We start from the raw sequence: 25,235 nt of genomic DNA on the forward strand, positions 1-25,235 counted from the left end.
ACGACTCAAGCTGCAACATATCTCTGCTCTCCATTGTGTACACAGACAGATAAAAAAAAAAAGAAAAAGAAAAAAGAAGGCAACATGAGGAGAGCTGAAGCTTGTTTTCCCAGCTAAGATGGACAGAAAGCAGCAGGAGGAGAAAAAAACGGAGAGAGAAGACACAATGTTTTGGTTCAGGATTTGTATGAATGTGAGGCGTAATCTGCCTCCCAGCAACCTGGGAAAACATAGCAGAGGCATGACAGACTAGCATAAAACAGAGAATGCAGGGGGTCTAGGTGGCTAACATAGATGTCCTTGCCTAAGACACTGGCCTGCACCTCTGGAGGCTGCCTGTAATCCTGTCAGGGAGCTAAAGGGTTTGAGCTCAGGAGGAGTCAGTCTCTGACGTAGTGGATTCTGGTCCACTTCACAAAAGGCACTGAAATAAAGAGAAAAAAGAAATCACAGGTAGTACCTACTTCATGTTGTTTTGGGCTCATGAACTAATTATAAATGATGATAATAAAATAGCTAATACTAATCATATCTATATGCTATTTTCAGATTGGAGCGGGCGGTTCAGCTTGGATGTTTTTTTTTTCCCCTCATCTAAAATATAAGTTAAGAAGCATCAGCAGGCTCTGCAGCGAGATAGTACGATCATTGACTTCACAGTTACGCTAAGTGATGTCGGTTACTGCTGCCATGGCAACTGAATCTCTATTCCTCTAGCAGAACACACTGAGGCAAAGAGAAAGAGAGACTCTGGAGAAAGACCTGGGCTCTCAGCAGTCAGTGGGAGAGTAGATCTAAGGACGTCTGTCGCAAACTGTTAGAGCAAGTGGGGAAGATGAGTCAAGGTCACAACCAGATATACACACAGAAGTACACACATGTACAGAAAGAATTAAGCCAAACTTTGCCATGGTGCTCACATAAAGCCACCTCTGCTTTTCATTTGTGTTTTTTTTTTCTTTTTCTTTTTTCGACGACAGGGAGAAAATGAAAATGAATTTACCAGGTCAAAACAACCACTGCTCAGTGAAGATAAGAATGTAGACAGTGTACAGAAATTATCCGTTCAATCGAGTAAAGACGTCAGCGTTTAAAAATGTCAAAACATTAAAAAAAGTGTTTTGAAGATAAGCTTTACAGACAACTTTGTGCATGAGTGGATTTTACACTAAGGTGGCACAATTTGAATAAATGAGCTCAATAACACAGTAATTATGTATGACTGAACAGAGTGGCCCCGTTGTACCTCATATTTTCTACTGTGTCTTCAGGCATGGGAGCGACCGTCTGCACAGCCGGCAGATTTTTACTTGTGGCTCCGTTGACAAAACTGGACGAGGAGGAGGTCGAGGATGCTGCATCAGTGGCTCCTGCAAGAGGACCAACAAAAGCATGTAACATTAATAAAGTGCAAAATTAATTCTAAATGCACAGATTTTTTTTTTGTAATGTTTAGTAATTTGACAAAGGTGTAAGGATTAAGTTTTTATTCAACAAATATACATTTAGAGCACAATATGTTTAAAGCATTTTAAAACTGCTGTTGTCACAGAATAAACACTGCATTTTGTGTCTTTACACTCACATCCACAGGCTCAATACTAAAGTAATAGCAGACAGACTGAAATGACTGAAAGAAGACAAGAATGGGAAGTTATTAAACCAACCACGATCTGGCTCCCCATAGTACACTTCAGCATTAATTTCAACCAAGTAAAACAAATTGTGCACTTCAACTAAAATCCAAGCGCACCTAAGATGGTTCCGATCCATGCCAGCAGCAACATATGGAACTATTATGCTCACTAAAACAACAAAGATTAGGAATCAGCCGCTGTATTAAAACATATCGGCGTCATTTTTAAAAACATTTTACACTTAGTTTTGGCATCAAAGCCAAATTAGGATGTCGTGACAACAGTAATTCAAAGGTGGGCCCCCAGTCACATTTTCATGAAAGCGCACGCCAAGCATAAGTATAAAATCACTCTGACTGTCCTTGTGAGAGGTTAAAACCAGTGAGAATGAGATCATGGGGTCTGGGTGAGAGCCTGTGGCTTTAGCTGAAAGCACACTTTCACTTGGACACATTTCTGACATTCCTGCACAGGGGCTCAGAGAGGCGAGAGAGAGAGGGTTTTTTTTTTTTTTTTTTTAAATAGAGAACATTAAAAAGGTGTTGGAGCTCCTAATGGTTCTTGGTGTTAAGTGGGTCCTTTCAGAGGCCCGGAGTACGAGTCCAGAGGTACAACCGGCTCAGTGCAGCACAGCCCCAGGAAACGCAACGTGACGACGGCGGGAGAGAGCGGGCGTGCAGTCAATCAAACAGGAATGCAAACTACAAAGGGAAACTATGAGTGCAAATTCATCTTCACTTTTAAAAAAGGTGCTTGTTTAACTGTATAATTCAGGGGACATTAAAACTGAGGTATCAGAAGGAATCCTAGTGGTTGAAGGACAGTGGTTTTACTTGGCAGTGCACAGACCGAGCACAGATCGTGAAAGGAAGGTAAAGGGGGCCATCTAGTGATAACAGCAAGAACATGCAGGATCACATGATCCCGCAGAGATGCTTTGTTTCTATTCTTGGAACGGCATCAGTGAAAGAAAAAACAGACAGGGTCATTAAAATTAACATAAATTGCTCAAATTAAGTACTGTCAAAGCGTTCTGAGACAGTATTATTTGAAACCTGACACTACAAGTGTTGAATATAGCATTTTAGCTGTAGAAGTACGCTCCTGTGACCTTTTGTACGGCCTACCCGTAGTGTTGATCATGCTTTTCGGGGTCGCAGAAGCAGCAGCAAAGATGTTGGGGGTGCTGCCAGTTGTCAGCCCAGGAGAGGTGCTGCTGCTGCTGCTGCTTCCCAGTATGTTAACTGTTAGACTGCCAGGGGAGGTTTTCTTCACGGGCACCACCACACTCCTGCAAGGAACACATACAGCAGACATTTCATTCACGCATACATGAAAAATACTGTACTTGTAAATAGTTTAAATATTAAAATGAAATAGTACAAGGAAGAGATTTAATCAAAAATTCCAGATGGACACAACAAGGACAGAAGAGTGGCACAGGAAAGAAGACAAGCTGGACTAAGTGTCTGCAAATATCATCCAAAACAAAGATACTGGAACCAGATATTAGACAATTAACAGCTCCAGAGTGCTGTAGTCCTAACTTCATAGAACTATTCATAAAGGCTGAAATATAGTCTTGATGTAAACGATACTGGAGATGAGGCTGAAAAACACTTTTTTTTAGTTTTTTGGAAAGGTTATATTTGACAGGTAGGATATGCAAATCTAGGACCAGGAGTTTACGACAAAATAAACATCCATACAACAGGTGAGCTTTACACTTTAAAAGCTGTCCTAATAAAACAGACCTCCAGTAAAGCCAGCATTTTACACAAAGGCTTTTCAGCCCTGTTCACAGAAAATCCTTGACTTCCCCTAATTTCAACTCAACTCTTATCCTCATAATCGCCTTTTAGAAACGCCCCCAGAGCATAGCAGATGAATTAAGATTCATTCACGTGTTCTAGGAAAAGAAAAAAGAGAATATGAACAGTCTTGATCATCTCTTACTGCTTTCAGGCCTTGTAACCAAGAGCATGGCCACACATTAGTCAGTGCATTTGAAAGGTAAACATCCTGATCTGTAACTCCATCATTCAGCATAATGCATGAAAGGCAAACAGACACACGAGAGGTTCAAGTAAATAAACCTCAGGGCCAGCCAACTTGATACTAGACTGCCCCTTGCATCTTCTCTTGCCAGTGATCTTCTGCTATGCTCTGTTCTGATGGGAAGAGCTGAACACATCCCCAATCCAAATGAGACTTTCCAGGAGCACTTTGGCATTAGTTGCAAACATATATTTACATAGCCTGTGTGTTCAGGACAAAACACCAGCTCACTGAGAGATGAGATTCAAGACCTTTCAATATGGCGTTTGCTCTGTACATACAGAACAACATCTGATTTTGTTAGAAAGCCTACGTGGAAAGTATACGTGGACTGTCGGCGTATTTGCAGATGATGGCCGTCACTGTGGAAATTTCTATTTTGTCCCTCGAGCACTTTTTGTTCAAGAAACAAAAAAAGAAAGAGGCAATAGATGGCACCAAATACTTCAAACATCAAAATAAGCCATGAATAAATACACACAGACAAGTCAAGAGGGGACCTAAAAATAACGGGGGTTTCCCTTTTATAGAAGCTGCAGTTTCAAAACATCACATGATGCAAAAAAGAAAAATATGAAATGGACAGAGCTTCTTAATGAAACAAGTAATGAAAACCTTGTCTGATGGATAAGGCCTGAGATGAAAGTTGCACTTGTTATTTTGTATATTGGCACAGGAGAAGAGAGACGCACCACGAACCCACCAGACCTCTGTTCGCATGCAATCTGATTGGCCGAGGATTAAAGATGATGCAGTGAACTTGGCCCTGCAAGAGCCGCCTGACAGAAAAGAAGAAGGAAAGCTTGTCCTTATCAGGTCTGCAGTTGGCCTTTGGGTTTGTGAAGGTGCCAGATAATGTCTTGTCCAATCTCCTGCAGTTACTCTGGGTGACACAGGCCAGGCCTTTGCTCTGTCACGAGCTAAGCCTGTTGTCATCTGAAGCAAATCCCCAGAAATCCTTCCTCAACAAAACAACACAGACTTTTAATGTCTTTTGTTGCCGTTTTATATATACAGTCCGTCTCATAGATCACGTACAACACGCCATGAGAAACGATCCTAATATGGTCCGGATGTATTTCAGGCTGTTTGTTAAAGTATTTTACACTCTTATTTTTTTTTTACTGTGCAATTGATTTCTTTCAAAATCATCAAAGCTATAATGTTTTATTTACCAGATGAAATAGCACTCTAGCTTCTCTCCATGGGTAAAACATAGAAAAAGTAGATAATAATACACGTTAAGTGGCAGTGCCGCTACACTGACAACCACCTAACAGGCATACAATACCAAAAATAGTCGTAAAATAAAAGAATTGAAACTTAGCAGATCAAAATCAGCTCAATCACAAAAAGCTTGAAAAGCTTCTTGAAAGCTTGCTGAAATATTAATATCTCCAGGGATACAGCTGTGCTCTGAAGAACACTGATGACAAATATCATTTATTTAGTAGATCTTCATGCTGCTCTCCTCTGTGAAATCTCATTGACAGATTTCAGAACATCAGTAATGTGTTTTGATTGTCGGGACTGGGCGTGAATTTAATCTTGCTTTCCAAATTTATCCCTCGCTCACATGTTCCGGCGGTGCTCGGGCATGGCTGGGATGCTACATTAGATCTACAGGATGTTGATAAAACATGAACCTCTTTTAATGAATAATTCATTAGCAGAGTGCTCATGAATCATGTATAGATTATCTAGTGCATATTTTATTAATAGGATTGTCTTAATTGAGTTGCAGAGAATAAAGCAAGGATTAATCTTAGAATGAATATTAATGAGGTCTGCGGCTGTGGGATATGACTGCAATGTAAAGTATAACCAAAGAAATGTTTCCTTTATAAATCCAAAATAAGAATCTAATCTAATAGGGCTTTACTCAGAAATACAAGAACAGATTCAGGAGGAATTTGCTGTGCTTACATTCCACACAAATCCAATAAAAGAAGAGTTATCATTGCTCTCCATCATGTGAAAACTCAAATATGTAAGGACAAACAATATCTCACAGAGCTAATTTGGAGACTTTTGTAAAGAGAGAAAGGGAGGAAGTTGAGGATTACTGAAGTGTTTCTTTACTGTATTCCCATCTGGTCTAATGGAAATCTGGGTTTCGAGCTGTTTAAACCGCTCCTCTATGAAAGTCTCTAGCAGAAAGGCCTCTGCGACAACCGCCCCTGTGCACTCCACTTTAAGCCATTTTTCCCTCCTTCTTCTTTTTTGATGTTGTCACTCCCAATCTATTTTTGCCCTGACAGACAAATGAAAGGCCTGTCCATGGCTGGCAGCTCATTTCGCTGGCAGGTGGCAAACAATTAGACACAGCAAATAGAGGCTGGAGGGGGGAGTGACATGAAAAGCATGAGACAAAGTTGTAAATGTGGTCAGGAGGCTTTGTGTGAAAGCATTTCAAAAATAATACACTTTGCCGTGGCGACTCATTTCAGGCTGCCAGGTCCCATTATGGATGTGAGTGGTGAGGACGATGGCTGGCCATGGTTTGGTGCGTGGCCACTTCTGTTCAATCTGTCATCAACGCCCTGGAGACCCCCACCCTCTCAGCTGTCCTCTCCTCCACATACTCCTCCATCTTCTCCCCTTTTCATCAGGCTCACCTTAGCCCCGCTCAGCAGCAGCATGCATTGAGGAGGAGGAGGAGGAGGCCCCATTGTTGTGCCTGACTGTGTGTCCTCTACCTTCTCTCTGGGGTCTGAAGTCACTACACAGAAGGACATGAAGACTCTAACCAACTCCACAGTGTCCACGGGGCAGGAGGAGTTCTCATTTGTGCCAAACTAACTCAAATTACTTGGAGAAAAATTATGATTTTCAAAATATTATCAGCCATAGGAAGCAGGGATCAGGGGGAGCTGAGGCTTGAAATCCCTGCAGGAGCAGGTTTGTAAACACCCAAATCCAGATAGATTACTGTGTGGTTTTATCTAATCCAGGAATGTAAATAAACTGCAGCAGTACCACAGCGCTTCAGAGACCCTTTCAAACACAGGAATTCCTCGCTCTGGGGAATGAGTACAATATAAGTGGCCTGAAATGAATAATGTGTTGCATGCTACTTAAAAACCATTAGTGGTATACTGGATAACCGAGATAAACCCTGAGGATTAACATCGCCATTCTACAGTCACTTGAGAGAGCACACACTTCCAGACACACCCACATCCGCACAGTCTTCATGGATTTAAATGTTGGCTAGCTACCATGATAAAGACGCAAAGCTCAGATGACTCATTCAGAGATATAATTACAAGATGATGTTCTTGAAAGCTTAAGGTAAAAAGAGGGCATTTTTACAACCATTTCAGAAAACAACTGGCTTCATATCATTTCTGTGAAGCATGAAAATCTATTAGCAGGCTCTTTTTAACCATGAATATCATTATTTCTTTTTCATTGTGTTTTATTGCCATGCTTCACCCAGTGATGATGACAAAGCAATGATAAAAATGTGACTGATAAAAATGCATGCTGACTAAACATTCAGTCAAGTGCGACTTAATTGATTTTCATACAGTAAAGAAATAACTGGAAAGATTGGAAGAATGCATACAAAAACCAACTGCAAGTGCTGCAAAAGCTGCTTTCCCCCCAAAAAAAACTTAAAACATACAAAACAAACTTAAGCTGGAGCAGTAACAGACAACTAACCAAGCAACCCGTCCTCACCTGTCAAAAGAGTGAAACTGCATCGGCAACATGGCTTGTGCCTTGGCAGCAGGGTCTGGGTAGGACACAGGCTCCAGGCCAGCCTCCATGCCCTCCACTGGAGCTGCTACCAGACTCTTCAAAATCTCCTTGACATTGATGCCCTTGTTGGGCTGATTAGAGCTGATGATGGTGTCCACATTGTGAGATTCAGACAGGCTCTCCTGAGACTTCTTCACCTCTGATGAGAGTGTAGATATGAGCTCACTCATGGCACCTGGTCCCCCCATGCAGTGGTCCAGGTCAGACCCGTTGAGGACGCTGGCTACCTGCTCCTCTCCGATCCCGGAGTCTGTGTGGGGAAGAGAGCCTTCCATGTGGAGGTCTTCTGGTGGCAGAAGATGGCCCTTGCTGCTTTCAAATGCTGAGGGTGTTTCTGTAGAACACATACAAAACAGGTAGCGACAGAGACTGTTAGCCATTTAAATACATACACAGGGAATAATATGATAAAATGGGCATTGTGTCAAATCTGAGTAGTCATTATAATATTTTTTGTCATTTACTACCCATTCAGGAATCACTTAGTCAAAAAAGCAGTCAAATGTCCACAGAGATGTCTTCAAACTAAAACCTTTGTCGTCATCAAATATTCAATGATATGAAAAAAAAAAAAAATCCTAACATCTGAGAAGTTGCAACCACATAACCTTTGGTGCTTTTACTGGATGATTGAGTTTAGTGCTTAAAATAAAAATAAATAATTAATGAATTGAAAATCAGTCAATCCTACCACTATACTAATGTCCACCGCAACTAATTTTTCTATATGCCAACTCAAAATGATCATTTGTGAAGAGCAGTAAGAAATGTGGATTCAAAACTAAATAAATTGATCCCAATACCAGTAAATAAAAGTGCATTCCAAAGCTTGCTTTACATTCCTAGCCAAGGAGTAAATTTAGCATGTGTAGAGAGAACCACATGCCAGAGCGGCTTCTTAGATCTCTCTCCAGAAGCTCGGATTCTCTGGTGAGATTATCTCTCTGTATTTCTTCTTCTATACTAATAAAACATGAGTCCTTTTCTTCAGCTTCCTCTCGCCTAAAGCCATATTTATGTAACTGCTTAGACACACGAGCAATTAAATAGATATGCTGCTTTATTATTCTGGGACCTAATATACTGTACCTTTTATACCGGACTTTTTTTTTTTTTTTAATTTATGAAGGACTGACTCTTATTACAAACCGCAACATTTGTTCTGTCCATACACTGAAAATTGGGCCTATATAGTGGTCAATGTGATCCAACAAAATGTTTGTTGATTCTTCCCGAAAGCTGCAGAGGTGCCTTTCCAGTAAGATTTGGGTTCATCTTGACCAAATGGTTACCTACATCCAAGGGCGACCATATTAATATTCATCACATGCCCCTTAACGAGGTCAGCAGGGCCTGATTTAGCCAGCAAGTCGTCTGGCTTCCTGGTCCATCAGACAATCGTCTGCCACATGCCGTCTGGAAAATTCCCCCATTTTCTGGAGAAATTTATGAAGGCAGCAGTGTGCCTCTCTCCTCCCAGCAACCTCTATGATCCCATTCTCCTCTGGTGGATTGCTTGCCTAATGGGCACTGACAGATGGGGCTGAAAATAGCAAGCCTGGCTCCACTGCCCCAAAAACCCACAGTAGTTGGCCAACACGCCGCTGCTTTCTCATCTCTCAACTTCTCTCTGCTCTTCTTCTCTTTCTTCATTCTCGGTGCTCTGAGCTCTTTAAATTACACTTACACATTTCCTTTGGCCTCCCTCCTCTTCCTCTTGTTTCCTTTATTTACTTCACTTTTTGTCTGAATGAAAGTTGATGAAGTATGCTCACTTATGCATTTCATAATAGCAAGCTGGCACTGCAGCAGACACTGTGTTGAACCTTTGTAGGCAGCCACTGATTTCCTTTCATGTGACTTAATGTATGATTTATGACTTGAGGCCTATACAACCTTTTATTTCAGAGAGAACATTGATGCCTTTTCAAGTTCATAACCACCATCTCCAGCACCAGTCTGTTTGCTTCCACATTTAATTCTGTGCGGTGCAATTAGCAGACCTCATGAATAAATCATAGGTGAGCCAGTGGAGTGCAGGCAGGGTATCCCTGTTATTTTACTGAATGAGCTCTCAGCTCTCACAAGCTGGCACCAGAGTAACAGAAAGGACCAAGGGCACTTAACACTTGTGTACATCAGATATAGTCACATCAAACTAAGATTAGGTGAGCAGAGGAATAGATGTAAGAAAGGCAGGGCATCGCCATCAACACCTGTGCTGGTTGGTGAGTTGATCTCCTGACGCATGCTGAGGCCTGATTGGTTGCTTATCCTGGCAGTCTCACGCTGGGGCTCGAGGATGTCGCGGTATTTGGAAACCATGAGGACGGAGATGAAGTAGACGACTGCTAAAGCCAGGAACTGGGCTTGCTTACTGTCATCCTGCGGAGAAGAATTACAATTCAGAAGACTGTCATTTCACACAATCCACTGCTGCTGCCTAAAGAGGTTTTCTCACATCAAGTGCACCTTGCATAATGCATGTTAAACAGATGTAAAGTACTCGCATATTTTTAATACTTGCTGTAAAATATGTTGCTTTGAAAAAAAACATCTGTCACTTTGATTTACACTCATCCAAAGGGTCGGTTTGGTATTTCACCTACTGATGGAAGGGTGTTGCATTGCACACCTGCTTGTCTGCCAAAAAAAAACAAATCCTATTTTCATCCTTGCTACCTGTAGCCAAGTCTTTGTGACAAACACAATGCATGTCTCCCACAAACACACACACACATAGACTTGGCTCACCACATCACGAAACACCACAGCGCGAAGTCGATTGATATCCACATCCTGCAGAAGGCGATCTGGGTCCTTGATGGGAGACAGGTTACTAGGGACAGTCTCTATGGCTGTCTAAAGCAGAGAGATAACACAATATAACATGCTTCTCTGTTTACTTGAAAGCTAAATTTAACACGTTTTTGTATAACTTTGATTAGAAAAAGGATAAAGATGGAAGGGAAACAGTCTTTCTGCTGACATTATGTGTTCAAAGACTGATTTGGTATCACAGGGTGTGCAGATGACATAAAAGGGTGAAACAGTTTTTGCTTTACTATTTAGAGCCCATTATGATGGCATTGATTACATTTTCAACAAGGGCCATAGGAACCAAAGTCATTTTAATGTCCTATTGTCTTTTTGTAAATCAACCTGTAATTCTACTTCTGAAAGGTACCACAGAAAAAAAGTTTATTATTAAGGACACTTGAGATAAACGACATGTGATATCACATCCTACCTTGCTGGAAGTCACGGCATTTTGCAAGATTTCCTGAGTCTTGTGATTGTTGGGAATGGAAGACAAATTTCCTCTTTCTCTGTGCCTCTGCCTGCACTCTAAACAGTTCCTAACAGCCACACAACACACTGCACACAGAGACACACACACACACACACAGCATACAAATAGGCTCTCATTTCGGAGTTAAATGGAAATTAAATGTTGATAACATGCATGACCTCTTTAAAACTAATCAGTTATCTCTGATGACTATTTGTTCCAGGCTGACGGGAAAGAGAGCAGGAGCAAAATCAGCAGCCAGACTGATTTCACACTGAAGCCAGTGATGAGAAATTGTATGTTTGCAACAAGGACACTGTGAAGTCTGAAGGCTATTTCACATCCCCCAGAGCACAACTTGGAGTCAACAATCAAGCGAACACAGGCTTGTAAACACACAGACCCATGGGTATAAACAGATACGGACACCATCTTACTTAATGTGTAAAATAATTCAACCAAAACAGCTGAATTCCGAATTTTACAGTTGTTCCGAAAAAGTCCACAGTTTAACAGTTCTGAATTTAGCTGCTATTTTATTGCTTTTCATTCAAACATTTAAGAAATATAATTCATCGGGCCTCTATTATACACAATGACACAATCAAAAACACACAAGGGCAGAGAGGACCTCATGGAGTCCTATGAGACACACTAATGACAGACACAAAAGGCTACCATTTGCAAAGAGAACCTGACTGCACTGCAAATGATTCTCTCTGCTTGTTGTGAATTCTAAAATTAAGATCGTGCCATCTTTTCACTGCTGGAAACCGCAGCGAAACCCTGTGCATTCTCCAATGTAGTATACAATTAGCACAGGATTCTTTAATTAATTAGCTTTGCTGATCAAAAGGGATTAGAGGCATTATTAGAATATGTGAGGGGAATACTACCATGGCATTTTCCAACTCATTCATATTCCTGTGTACAAACACCACATAAGGGTACTGTATTATTTTACTTGCCCTCTGCACCGACTGCTATTCACATCTACAGCAGAAAATAAGGATCTTACCGAGTCTGAGGCACTGACGCATCAGGCCACCAGAGGACATGTTCTTTTCAGCCTCAATCTCACTGAAGTTGAGGGAGCTCGAGAACACCAAGACATCTACCATAACCATGAGACGGGACAGGAAAGTGATGGCCGTCTCTGAGGACATGCCCTGTGTTGCCTCGATGATCTCTAACTCCGTCTTGCACAAAAAAAGAAGGACACATAAGACAAAACTCCAAATGTACTAAGTCTTCTCTGGCACAATCAGCACTGAAATCCAGCAGTGATTAAAATTATTCATCCTAAACATGCAATAAAATATAGACAGATAGGCATATTGCACAAATAGACACAGTCGGGGTCGCTGCTGAATTTAGGACAGAAACACACAGTGTCAAGTCAGATGATCTCAGCAGTATGTGCTATTACATTCATGTGGGTGCGAGTAGGGTCTCTACGAAAGCAGCAAAATTATAGAAACTGATGGAGAGTTTGATCCAAGTTCAGCTAAATATCAAATCTCACCCATAGTGATGATTTGCTATGTGCTGTTTGATGAGGGAGGTTGAGCCAAAGCAGACTTTTTTTTTTGTCTAATACATTTTCTAAAGAAAACTCAAGATAAGAAAACCCTTTCTTCACAAGTCCAGAGGGAGGATGGTTCATTTTCAGATCTATTTAATGACTATTAAGCAAAATGGATTGTGAATACTGTAAGAAATTAAGAGAGAGAAATTAAAATAGCATAATTACTAACCTTGGTACTCTAGACATGAACAGAAAAAAAAACATAAACAAAAGAAGATGATTAAAATCAATTTCACTTCATGACAGCAAATGAAATCTGATAATTGTAGCTGATTGATCTAAGTAAACATAAACGACACACAGGGAAGTTAATTACAAGCATAGGAAATTGTACCAGAGTAATGTCCTCAGCATTAATTGTAGCAGAGTGAAGCTGAGCAAATAAAGGTGGCTCCAATCAATAAACACAAGCAAGACTTATTTCCCACTGGTACATACTGTACTGTTGTAAACAACAGACACCCACAGAGCAAGCAGTTGGAACAAACCACCACTAGATGGCAGTATTCTCCTTCAGTGAAGTCAGTGAGTCGCACTTACAGAAGGAGAGGTGGCCGCTGAGAGAAGGGGCAAAATCCCTCCGCAAGCGATAATGATGTTGTCTACCATTTGAGAGATGAGATGGATGGTGTTGTGGACAAAAATGATGTTCTCATTACTATTAACAAAGTCCATGACAGATTTGGTGGAGTGGCTGCAGAGAAAGGTGGGAAAAACAAGGTTATTAGAGATAGTAGCGTTTTTCATATTATATAAATAATTGGACATTGCAGTGAGAAGTATGCACACAACATTTATGCAATGTATAAAATAGTCAGGTTCCATTTAAGTCTTAAGCAGCAACAACACCTTGTGTTAGTTCTGATACAGTGGGGTATTCGGAGTATCACTACTTGTACCATGCTCACCCTCCCTGTCTGTGTCTCTCAAGTGCACATAAATCACTTCACACACCTCCTCCAGACATGGACATCACTCTCCAGCGCAAACAGCAGGTCAGTGAGCAGTCTCTGGTGCATGGCTGACCATTTAAACTCTGGGATGCGGAACATCGTGGTGCGTGGGCCAGGGCTGAACTGACGTCGCTGTTCCTCTGTCATGGGCGTCCCCCTAAAGCCAAGGTCCACGCGTATGTCCCTCTCCATCTGAGTGACTAGGCGGCCATGCAGACTCTGATGGGAGACCAATTAATCATTACAACTGATGAATTTGGCATCACACACACACAATCGCTGTCCATCGTGAGATAATGCATACAGATTAGTTGCTAATCCTATTTCTCTAATCAATAGCACAGCCATAGATCCATCAGATATATTTCTACTGTCATACTGTTCACTATGAATGATAAATGGCGAGTTTAAAGTGAGTCCTCGGATAACCTCTTCCTGCCTGTGAGTACAGAAAAGAAAACAAGCTCAATGCAACCTCGAAACATAAGATGAATGAGTCAGCAAGGTGCCGCAAAAAAGCCTGTTTAAAAAACAGTGGCAATGAATTCAACATGAGCAATTATGCAACAGCAGAGAAAGGTTTAAAAATAAACTCTGCCTCCCACTGGCCCTCCATCAGTGACCCAGTCTAGGCAAAAGAGCCTGACCTCTGAGAAAGAGCACAGCTCATAGGAGAGGTGGGGAGCAATGAACAAATCCCAGGCGATTGTGGCAGAATAATGCTTTGTCTATTTCTTCCCTCCAGTTGGCTCAGGCAACTATTCCAGCAGCCCAGTTTCCTGAGTCTCAGAGGAGTGATGCCTGATGCACACCAGGCCTTCCTTTCCCCATTACAAGTGCAGTTTGGGAATCTCTGTGGATCTGTTATTATAGAACTGTTCACTAAGGGCCAACACAGTTTGACCATGACTCTCTTTGACTTTACAATATTCGTCATGGTCTTTTAACATACCTTCTTCTAGGTAGGAGCTTTGAAATTATTCTAACTGTATTGAATCTCTACCATTTCTTTAAATAGTCTGCTGGTTAGTTTCAGACTAACCTGTGTGGTGGCAGTTGTCTGAATCTTCTTCATCTCCTTGTCTTTGCCATCATCTGATCTCTCTGTGTCAGAAATGTTGCTTGCTGCATCAGCTGCACTGCCGGTCTTACCAGCCAAGGGGTCCCCTTCAGATTCTGCTGCAGCTCTGCCCTCAGTGACCTCTGGGCTTTTGGAGGTCTCAGCCTCGGTACCAGCCACAGAGCTGATGCCCTCCAGGGCTGTCTGCAGTTCAAACTCATCCTTCTCCAGGATGCTGGGTAAGGAGCTGCCCGTCATGTGAGCTAGAAGGCCCAGTTCATCACTGGCGCTGCTGTGGACTGGCAGCTCTGGGCTGGGCAGGACCAGAGGCTGAGCTGGACTGAGATCAGGCAGTAGCTTGCCCTCAATGCTGCATGTCGTCTTGCCAAACAGGAAATTGTTGCTGTGAGGGATGCTGTCCTTGTCATCGTCTAGTGTAATGAGAGGGGCTGCGTTTTGGTCATCCATACTGCCCTTTGGCAACAACACACTACTGACATTACTGTTGAGGTTTTTCACTGCAGCACAGTAGACATTATCCAACAGAGAATCCACCTCCACCAGTGCTCCATTCTCAGATACTCCCAAAGTTTCGGAGGATAAGTCCAAATCATCCAGCTTAACCTCTGTAGCCTCCACCTTTTCAGCCTTGATGTCCACCAGAAGGTCATGAACTTCGACTCTGACTCCATCTACTGTAGTCTCCGTTTCTTTGAATCCTTCTTCAGGCACCTTCCCTTCAGCCAACAGGTTACGTGATTCGGCACTCTCATAGTCCGTTTCACTCTCTGGTGTCTGGGAGGTATCGTCCATTTCTCTGATCTCAATCACACCTTTAATGCCAGAGGCCTGAGCAGATAGACCAGAGATAGTGCTGACCAAACCCTTCTTCCCTTTCTTAATGTTTTCCTCCTCCTGACGCTGGTACTCCTCGTACATCTTAGCCAAGTACTCTTTGTGTGCTTCATATGTCACCTACAAACAGATCGACGTTACAAACAATGTTAGCCGCATGTTCATGATGCAAACAACTGTGCCGTTCAGTTATGAAGAGGCTTAACAGTTAAGATAAGACAGAACAGATAAAAATGTCTCCCTCAACAGCAGAGGTCAGTGTTTCCTCTTTGTTGTACGGTACAGTACTCACCTTAGAGTGGGCTATGGAGAGCGTGTCCACCCACACTCGCCAGCCTCCCCACTCATACTTGATGGCATGGTAGAGCAGAATGCGAAAGATGTTGTACACCATCTCAGTGATTTTCTGTTCTTCAGAGGTTTTGGGGTTGATGTACCCGAGAGAAAACATCCAGTCCTGCCAGACGGAGCACTGAAGCAGACACCTGCAAAACACACATCCCCAATAAACTAATGAAACCTCCAGTAACCTTGATAAAAACAGTCTGAGTGATTGATGTAAACTGTGACCGTCCTATCTATATCTTTAGTTCAACTTTTATAATTAACATTTGTGGTACAACTTTAAATTCTTCCACCCAAATTAAAAATCATTTCATCCAATTATTAGTTCTGCATCACTCTTTGGTACATACCAGGGCTACGTGTCATTTTGTTAATCACATCACAACAGACCGTTGGGATTAATTTGACCATTTTAATTTCAATTTGTTTATTCAAAATGGGACAATGCACATTAGTCTAATGTTCAATCAAAAGTCACTTTGTCTGATGTCGTTAGGCCTTCAGAATTCCTTTTTATATTCATTTGTTTACTGATTTGGCAGCAGGGTCTCACAAACAAAATGACAGTCAAGACAGAAAAGAAGCAGCAAGTAAAAAGCAATTAAGTGTTTTTTAAGGTCAACAATTTGACAAGACAAAGCACTTTTGCTGAATAATGTTAGGCTAACTATGTTAGTGATTCAGGACAGTGGTTTGTTAAGCCCAGTAATTGAATTTCTATATGCCTGAACTGTATATATGTGGTACAGAAGGCAAGATTTCAGTGTGAGAGGGAAAAAAAGAGAAAGTCAGAATGAGCAACTGTCAGAAACTGTCAGAAACATCTGCTGGGGACCATGTGCATGTCTAAAGAGGATTACGCATCAATATGAGCCTATTAAACATAGCAAAAAGAGGGGGGGGGGGCTGTGTGTATTTGTTCCTTTTTCTTTGATACAATAATCGACATGATAATTAAGGTGGTTAACTTGTGCTCACCGTCTGTTCTCTCGACTGTTGGTGAACAGTTTGATCATATCTGAAAGGAAGAGCCGCCGAACCTCCATCAGCTCTGTGCTGGGGGAAGAGTTCTTCAATGAAGTTGCTACCACCTTGAGAATCACTGATATCACACACATAGAAACACAAATATACAGACATGTCAGTTTTGCCAGATAACCAAGCGCTTTAAAAAGGCTATGTGAGACAGAACAGGCTTACTTGGGTTCTGAATCTTGACAGTGGAGTCGGGCTCAGGATGAGGTTTGTGAACTACCTGTGTGCACACCTGCTCTATCAGAATCTGGCACAGGAACCGGAGAGAAGACGTCAGTCACACTTTCTGCACACAAAGACCAACGTCGCAGTAATGCTAGGACATTTGAGAGGAAAGTGTTTTGTTACCTCGTAAAGAGTGTTGTAGGTCGTCACAGTCACAGTGTTGGTGTGCAGCATGAGCCTCTCTCCCAGCAGAGTAAATAGGCTGTGTGTGTGCATGATCTCCACCTTTCTCCTGCGGATAAACACACACACACAGACATAATGGTAAAGTGGCTTGTTTAGAGCTCCCTAAGCCACTGAAAGGATCAGTGAGTGCCGTCAGCTTGCTTCCCTACTCTCACCCACTGGGAGCCACTCTCTGGAGGCAAGTGTCAGGAACTGCCTGCTGTCATAAATTGGGGAATTTTTGTTGGAGGTGTGTAGGATAACGAAGTTAGCCTGTCACTAGGAACGGCTCCAAAATACAACAGAGGCATACCACAGGTGAATGGGTTCTGCAGTGACAAACTGCATCTGCAAACAGCGTAAGGACTGTTGTCACAATGCAAACCCAAAGCTGCTCTACTCTGCTGCCACCGCCTCAAGACAAGTTGGGACTTTCCTAATAAGTCGACAATTTTTGTGTATTTTTCAGAGATTGGCAAATTGGACACTTAGGAGAAGAGCAACATTTCACTCAGCTGTATAAATATGGAAATTAGGGAGAAAAGGGTAGACTGATGATGCACAGCAAGCTCAGCTTTACAGTACAAGTCTGTTTAATCAAGGACATCAAGAGGGAGGACACTGTAAATGCATTCATGAGGGTAAAGACAGTGTCACTCTCTCCTTCTCTGGCTATGCTTTCCATTAGCAGTTAGGACAATGCAAAAATTAAGGTACACAGTTAAAAATATGAAAATTGGATATGTGCTATTTAGTGTGAAATGACTTAATGCCCTGCTATTAGAGAGATAAGGTAATCGTACAGCAGGAGGGACATTTAGTTCTACAACTATAAACCTGGTGTGTCATATTCATTATGGTTTTTGTCTTTTTCATTGGGATAGGGCACTTTGTTGTACTTTTATAGAGAGAGATAGTGCAAAGAGATAAAAAAAATGTTGGAGAGAAGAGCAGCGGAAAGACATGCAGCAAATAGTCTCCAGCAGGAATCAAACCAGGTACTCGCTGCTCATTTGCACCTTTGTGGTATGAGGCCCGACCACTCAGCTGTCAGGCTGTCCCCCATTATGGTTTTTTATTATCATTAATTTTATGATTACGGTGGGAGTCAATAAATTACAGGTAAAAAAAATGGCTTTTCAGAACACATTTGCTCTCAGCTATTCTTTTTTTTTTTTTTAAGTTTTCTTCTCCCAGACAGCCTCAGGAAGAGATTAATTTGCAAAACAAATCTGTTTATTAGATTGATTTATCAGCCCATACAGAATCACCAATGTCCAACAACACTGTCTTAATGAGTACAAAAAAACAAATGACGTTATCAAAAACTCATAACCTCAACAAAGCACCAAAGAAACTTTATTTCTTTATGAGCTGCACTGGAGCTCACAGTGGACTAGGCTCTATGAAAGCTATTTCAGCGAGGGGTGAAAACATTCAGGTTTTTAAAACTACTCACTGTTAACGTGCGCCTGCAGTGTTCTTGCATGAGTTTCTGCCTGCCCCTTTTTCTCCATTCAGCAGACACAAGTAGCGCTACCCGGTGCTTCACCACTGTGAGCACAGCACCGCCCCCACATCTTCTCCATCTATGCCTGCAACCTGCATTTTGATCCATAAGCTCTCTACCTATAGGCGTTCTGTCTCTCTAATGTGCCGCACACAGATGAAATGCTGACATCTTAGTGGGTACTTTATTATTTATTTTACTCAGCAGGACAGTAACTTGGGCCTATTCCACTCTTCTCTTCTGTGAATTAATCACTTTAGGGCACAAAGCCAAGAATTCAGGTGTTTTACCAGGAAGTGCACCCCAATTTACAAAACTGGCATCTAGTCAAGAGTTTTCTGTTAGTTTACTGTGTAGCAGGAACAGATGATTCGTCCCTCTGAATGTGAAGCATGATTCTTCAGTTTCTATCCTACTAGCCTATGAAATATTGTGAAAGTGGACACTGCATGGACATGAAAAGGCTAAAAACAACAACATAGAGCACATGACAGCATTAGGCATGTATTACATTCATTAATCTTTTGACTATTCATTATAAAAGCACGTTAGATTGTATAATTACAAGCTACAAAACAGCTTCTGGAAAGGGTTACTTACTTGTGGCCCAAATGTTTCAGGAAGTATCCAAGGACTTTAAGGGATTGTACGCGAATGCTCTCACTCTTGGAGGCCATGAGCTTGTAGATCACCCTGGAAAAAAGACACAAGCAGCGAAAACTGGCACATGGTCTTAGCAAAAGAAAGTATAACCCTGTTCATGTAAATGCCCTGCACTGCTTAGCTGACAACTGCTTTCTTTCAGAATGAATTTACATTAACATTAAATGAATGTCATAATGAAAACAGCAGTCTTTTCCCTAGAACTCACAAGCAGTGCTACACTGCATGCATTTATATTTTATAGGATCACATAGGGTAAGTTTGATCATCTCGTATTATGAAATCAATATGGTAATATTGTTACTTTTCTATGCATAGCTTTTTTTTTTTTCTCACTGAACATATGAATTATTCATGCATCACACAAGCACACAGCAACAGCACAAGAATTAGGTGCTTAGGTTTATTTTGTGAAATCACCTCTTCATTTTGTGCCTGAAGAGCGAAGAGATTGTGTCTTCCCCTGAGGGGCTTACCGTATTCCGTTTCTCTGGTCAAATGCTGGGATCATGGAGGCGGGATGCTCAGACATGAGGGCTACCACCAACTGCAACACATCATGCAGATTCTCATCCTGTAGACAAACAAGGGGAGAAAGACAATTTGCGAGACGGAAAGATAGAAAAGGAAGCAGGTGAAGAGAGAAAATACAATTTCTGTTCTTCGCTGTAAGTGCAGCAAAGATATAACTTATGTGTCTTTCAATTGTACCACCTGCAGGATACACCTGGGCCCCTGGTGCAGCTCACAGTACAAGGGCAGTAGCTGACTAATGCACAATGGAAAGTGCGCTGGCAGTCAAAAATATTAATTCATTGAGTTTAAGCACTCAAATAATAAACCTCTCCAAGAATAGCAATTCTGAAGATGATTAGTGACCTTGAAGCTCACAGAAGGAAAGGAGAACATTAACCCGCTGAGTAAATTCACTAGAAGCAGAGACAGACTGTCATGTACCTCATGCATTGTTAACAAATAGTTCAGGATGCTCTGTAGTTCATCCTCCTTCACACCTCGGTCCTGAAAGAATACAAAAACACGAAAGCAAATAAAAAATTAAATGATGTACAAGGCAAACAGTTGGAGAAGAGTGTCCACCAGCATTGTGACAGAAAGCCTCGCAGTATTTCAGTTCTTCCAAAAGCGTTCTGGCATCATGTGCATTAGTTCTTATTGTTGTGCTTCGACTGGGTTTGCAATTGATGCACTTGCGTTGTTTGGCGGTTCAAGCTGCTTTGCTGCAGAAACACATGCTTGCCTAAGAAGTTTTGCGTCCAAGTCTGTACTCTGCCCAGTGTTAAAATTCCTCTTACTTCTGCCATGCCATGGGAAGCCTGTTACAGACTGTGGCAGGATAATTATCAGCAGCGATATGGCATGCTGGCATGTGGGCAGCAAACACGCCAACTTCAACAACGCAGTGGAAAACACATGAAAATCTACTAATGATTGTAATGTGTATTCCAGCATTATAATGTTTTTGCTACTGATGGTAAATCTTTTTTGTTCTCTTAATCATTTATTGCATATGTCACCCAGCCATTAGCAACTGAATCAAAAGTGTTGCCTTAAAAGCACTTCTGAAGAACTTTCTAACAGTAAGCAAACCCAGATGTGGTCAATTACAGTTAACCAAATGAGCAATAAACAGCAATTTGTCTCATTTCTAAAGCTGGAATCCACTAATGGTTGGCATCTTGATGATTAAATAATCATCAAAACTGTTATCTATTAATTTTCTCTTGACTAAATAATGAATTCATTAAACTGGTTTTCTGACGTTATTACAGAGGCGACCACTAGAACGCTTCAAAGGACAACACAGAGACAATCTCTATATTTTCTCAGTGCAGCCCTGTGAAGGGCTGTGAGGCATGAAGACAGGTGGGATATACCTTCAGGATTAGTTGCTTGAGGAAGAGCAGCATGAATGCCCGCAGAGAAATTATTTCTTTCTGGGTTGGCCTTGGACCATCTGTAGTTGGAAAGACAGTGAAAATGAGAAAAGAAGTATGAGAACCAAATAAAATATCTTTCTGTTCTCGGCTGTCTGTTTTCCAGTCTCATCTCTATTTTTAATGTTTTACTGGCAAGTTTATGCCGGGGTTATATTTTTTTGATGATAATGAAATATTTGTCTCGTAAAGTCCTGCTATTTTACTTTCGCTTTTGTGAAGCCTTTTGAGAAAAAACAGACAAAACAGGGACGCCTTCAAAGACATCTCAAGTTTTCTTCGCTATATTAAAGCCTCGTCAGGTTTTACCAACAACCTAAACAGGGAGTGTGGAACGTACAACCAGTCTCTTCCTACACTTGGACATTAACAATTTGCACAATTTAAAATAATCAGCCATAACAGTAGAAACATTGCCAAGTGAAGTGAATAGAATTGACTGTCTCTTTACAATGGCACCTGTTAAGGGGTGGCATCGAAAATGAACCGTCAAGTCTTGAAGTTGTTGTGCTGGAATCAGGAAAAACTGACAAGCATAAGGATCTAGGTGACTGAAAAAGACCAAGCTATGACAGCTGGAAGACGGCATCAAAGCATCTTCAAAACAGCAGGTCTTGTGGGGAGTTCCTGGTGTGCAGTGGTTAGTATCTACTAAAAGTTGTCGGGAAGTGAACCGGCAGCAGGGTTATGGGCGCGTGTGGGAAATGAGAGCTGGCAGGTATTGGTCTGTTTCAACAGAAGACCGACTGTAGCACATATCTGCTAAAAACCGTAATGCTGGCTATGCTGTGTATGGTGCTGCTCTGCCATGGACCGGTCAGAGTGTCCATACTGGCTGTTGTCCGACACCAAAAGCACTTAGAATGGCCATGTGGCCATCAAAACGACAGACTGGTGCATGTGTGTCATTTACCTACAGAAGAGAAAGCAGGCTGGCGGACCTGGTGTGATGCTCGGGGCAATGTTCAGACTTAGTCTTCGGTCCTCGCCGTCATATGGATGACACACTTGACACATAACATCTATCTAAAAATTGCTGCAGACCACATGCACTCTTCATGGCAACAGCAATGCCTTATGGCAGTGGCCTCACTGCAAACATTTTTCAGGAGTGGTTTGAGGATCGTGATAAAGAGTTCAAGGTGTTCACTTGGCCCCTGAATTCCCCAAATCTCAGTCCAATTGAGCCGGAAAAACAAGTCCGATACATAGAGGCTCCATCTCACAACCTACAGGACTTTAACAATATTAATATTTATCTCTTTTATTTGTGTATTTTATCCTCCTTTACTCTTTTCTGTTTCCTTATTTATTTTATGAACTTATTATTATTAATATTGTTATTGTTCCCTGTGCTTTTATGGTTTACCCTCTACTTCTTATTCTCTTCTTATGTGATCAGTTGGTGTTTTATTGATTTATTTATACATTTATATAGGGTTAGGTTTTATATACTGGAATTCTGTATCTTGCATTTGTACCTTTTACCGTCTATAACTCCATTTCATCTCTTTTTCTTTTTCTTTATGTTTGGTCAGACTGGCCTTCTGCTGTTCAATAGTCTTCCTCAGTATCCTCCTTTTGTTTTTGACATGTCTTATTAATTACAATAATAATTTTATTCATACAGCACCTTAAAAACAAAAGTTTACAAAGTGCTTTGGCTCTGTGAAGCAAAAGAAAGAAAGCCAGATAGTGAGGTCAAACAAAACACGGCAAAATTAAGGTAAAATTAGGCTAAAGTCAAAACAAGAATAATTGAAACAGGTAATATATCATTATAAATATGGGCTGAATAATACAAGCAAAACTGAATTACAATATAAAGGTCACATCACATAAAAACAACTCTTGGCTCTAAGAGGTGATTTCAAAGAAGTCAGTGACTCTGCGAGTTTCACCTCCTCAGGCAGGTTGTTACAAAGCTGACGGGTCGTGACTGTCACCTTTAGATTTAAGCTTCGACCTTGAAATAGTCAGAAATGCCACACCTGAGTATCTAAGTGTGTGAGCTGGCTTTGGTCCAGACTCAGACGTGCTTTAAAAGTAATCAGTAAAATCTCAAAATCAGCCCTGAAATGAACGGGAAGTTAACGGGGGAGAAGCCAGCGTTGAGGCGATGTCGCCTGCTAAAGCCAGTAGAAAGCTGAGCTGCTGCATTCTGAACTAGTTGGAGGCGAGAGAGTGACTTTTGGTTTGTGAAGAAAGGAGAGTTGCAGCAGTCAAGCCTGAAGAAAAGAAGTGCTTGAATGACTTTTTCCAGGTCGGAGTGTGTTAAAGGATCTGCAGCTCATGTCTTGGTGCCTGATACCACGGGACACCTTCAAAGCTCTTGTAGGGACAGAGCTGTTGGTAGGTGGTTCTATCATTGTGGCTGATCTTGTGCTTTATGCTGTAAGCTCAGTGGGGGTCATTTGAAGTATTCATCCCAAATATATTTATCATTCATGCCACATCCAAATTCAGTGTGTATCGCAGGTAGCCTTGGCCACAACATAGTGCCCAGGCAGCCAGCCCAAGGTCACCTTAGTCACACCTGCCCATCACACTGGCCAACATCTCATTAAAACTACCCAGAATGCCTCTGCCAAGTTAAGGTCACTTTGGCGCTCCGAAGTTAGCCTCACAATGCAATCTATCCCCGTTATGAACCTCATTCAACATCTGACAAGCTGAGCACTGTCAGTCGGCGTATATTTGCTGTGCAAATAAAGAAGAATGCCAGAATATGACAGAAAACATTGATTAACCGTCACATCAAAGAGCTGCTCCCGCTGTGTTGGCTTGGTTGGCACACGAATTAAACTTGACACAATCAGATCCTACTCAGTATGCTGAACTCTACTGTTTTTAACCAAAAAGTGTTTTCATGTAACACCGAGCAAACACTCTAATGAGTTGCAGCAACAGGCAGATCAATACAACACAGACCTATTCAGTCAGGCACATCCGCAAATGCAGGATATGGCATATATTACCAGTTATAACAATACAAGCCAATCCCCTTAGGATTAGCAGCACTCTCACTGTAGCACAAAGGCTCCATTTTGGCAGGAAAACCTTGTATACATTCATTCATTTCTTATTCATCCTGTGCAGCCAGCCAGGTATAAACACACTGACAAAAATCTTTTGCATTTGCAGACAAATTAAATGGCAGTAACTGGGTCAAACACAAGAGCAAAAGCATTTCAGCGAAAAAAAAAATAAAAAAATTGGTCACTTTGCCAAATGTCTCTGTTTTCCTCTCAGCCCCGATAAACTCCAACCTCCACTTTAGCTGGACACATGTTCATTTGAAACGAGGACAGTGTCATGATGACAAAGACAACAGCAGCTGACCATCTTGCTCCAACAGTCAGTCAATGTAATCAATGACGAGGCTCCCTGAGGTTGCAGGAGGACGGTAAGTGCGGCTGCATCCCGACACTGATTAATAGAGGGAGAGAGGAAAACCCAGGGCAGGGACAGAGTCTGACATGGAAGGGATGATAAGAACATTATTACCGCAGCCACTGCATCTAAGTTATTCACAACCAATTATGCTCAGCAGCTCGGCACAGCTCTTGTTTCTCATTCACAGATTGCTTTACTTCCTGCATCCCAAGGGCACGAGGAGAAAGAGTTTATTGAAAAACGATTAATGTCCATGTGATTAATGCAGGAATCTTATTCCAGCTTATGACTGATGATAATAAAGTCACACTATACACAACAACATGTATCCTTGTATACTTGAACAAACCTTTGAATAAAACACAGAAATGATTATATTTGTAGTCCCTGAATGCTTTTGGAAATAAACAAATACGGATTTTTTAAAAAAGTACCTTTAATTGCAGGAGCAATGGCTGGTTTCCAGAATTCTTCTCAAGTTAACGCATGCTTTGTCGGTTTAACTGAGAATATCTGCTGACTTTAAACTGCAATGTTGGAACATTTCATAAGATATACTAAGGAAAACATGAGGGAATAAACATCAAAAGTGAAGTCATGTCACACTCCACAATGCACCACCTTCACATCCTTTCGCTCTGGTGGATTTCTCAGGTGTAAATGTGACACTCGACAGCCCTGAAACAAGAGCTTACCAAACCGTTACCCAACTTCCCTGTTATCAGTAATT

At 41.5% G+C, this 25,235-nt stretch overlaps 1 protein-coding gene across 1 annotated transcript in view; it reads right to left on the bottom strand.

The window, feature by feature from the left end:
- LOC103353590 (neurobeachin-like) overlaps window positions 1–25,235 on the bottom strand; it is a gene marked incomplete at its 3' end in the record, with an annotated part of 183,100 nt that overhangs the window by 91,236 nt on the left and 66,629 nt on the right. The window contains exons 14-33 of the mRNA XM_008276644.1: window positions 21,050–21,129; window positions 20,112–20,174; window positions 19,631–19,728; window positions 19,092–19,184; window positions 16,940–17,048; window positions 16,757–16,838; window positions 16,535–16,658; window positions 15,504–15,696; window positions 14,339–15,331; window positions 13,298–13,515; window positions 12,884–13,037; window positions 12,513–12,521; window positions 11,774–11,954; window positions 10,714–10,841; window positions 10,218–10,325; window positions 9,680–9,848; window positions 7,383–7,797; window positions 2,765–2,928; window positions 1,247–1,370; window positions 305–424 (exon numbers count right to left, since the gene is read on the bottom strand). Of these exons, the coding sequence (XP_008274866.1) occupies window positions 305–424; window positions 1,247–1,370; window positions 2,765–2,928; window positions 7,383–7,797; window positions 9,680–9,848; window positions 10,218–10,325; window positions 10,714–10,841; window positions 11,774–11,954; window positions 12,513–12,521; window positions 12,884–13,037; window positions 13,298–13,515; window positions 14,339–15,331; window positions 15,504–15,696; window positions 16,535–16,658; window positions 16,757–16,838; window positions 16,940–17,048; window positions 19,092–19,184; window positions 19,631–19,728; window positions 20,112–20,174; window positions 21,050–21,129 (3,625 nt within the window). The remainder of the gene's footprint in view (window positions 1–304; window positions 425–1,246; window positions 1,371–2,764; window positions 2,929–7,382; window positions 7,798–9,679; window positions 9,849–10,217; window positions 10,326–10,713; window positions 10,842–11,773; window positions 11,955–12,512; window positions 12,522–12,883; window positions 13,038–13,297; window positions 13,516–14,338; window positions 15,332–15,503; window positions 15,697–16,534; window positions 16,659–16,756; window positions 16,839–16,939; window positions 17,049–19,091; window positions 19,185–19,630; window positions 19,729–20,111; window positions 20,175–21,049; window positions 21,130–25,235) is intronic.

This window comes from Stegastes partitus, unplaced genomic scaffold (assembly GCF_000690725.1).
Source record: "Stegastes partitus isolate 25-593 unplaced genomic scaffold, Stegastes_partitus-1.0.2 Scaffold78, whole genome shotgun sequence".
NCBI classification, from domain to species: domain Eukaryota; kingdom Metazoa; phylum Chordata; class Actinopteri; family Pomacentridae; genus Stegastes; species Stegastes partitus.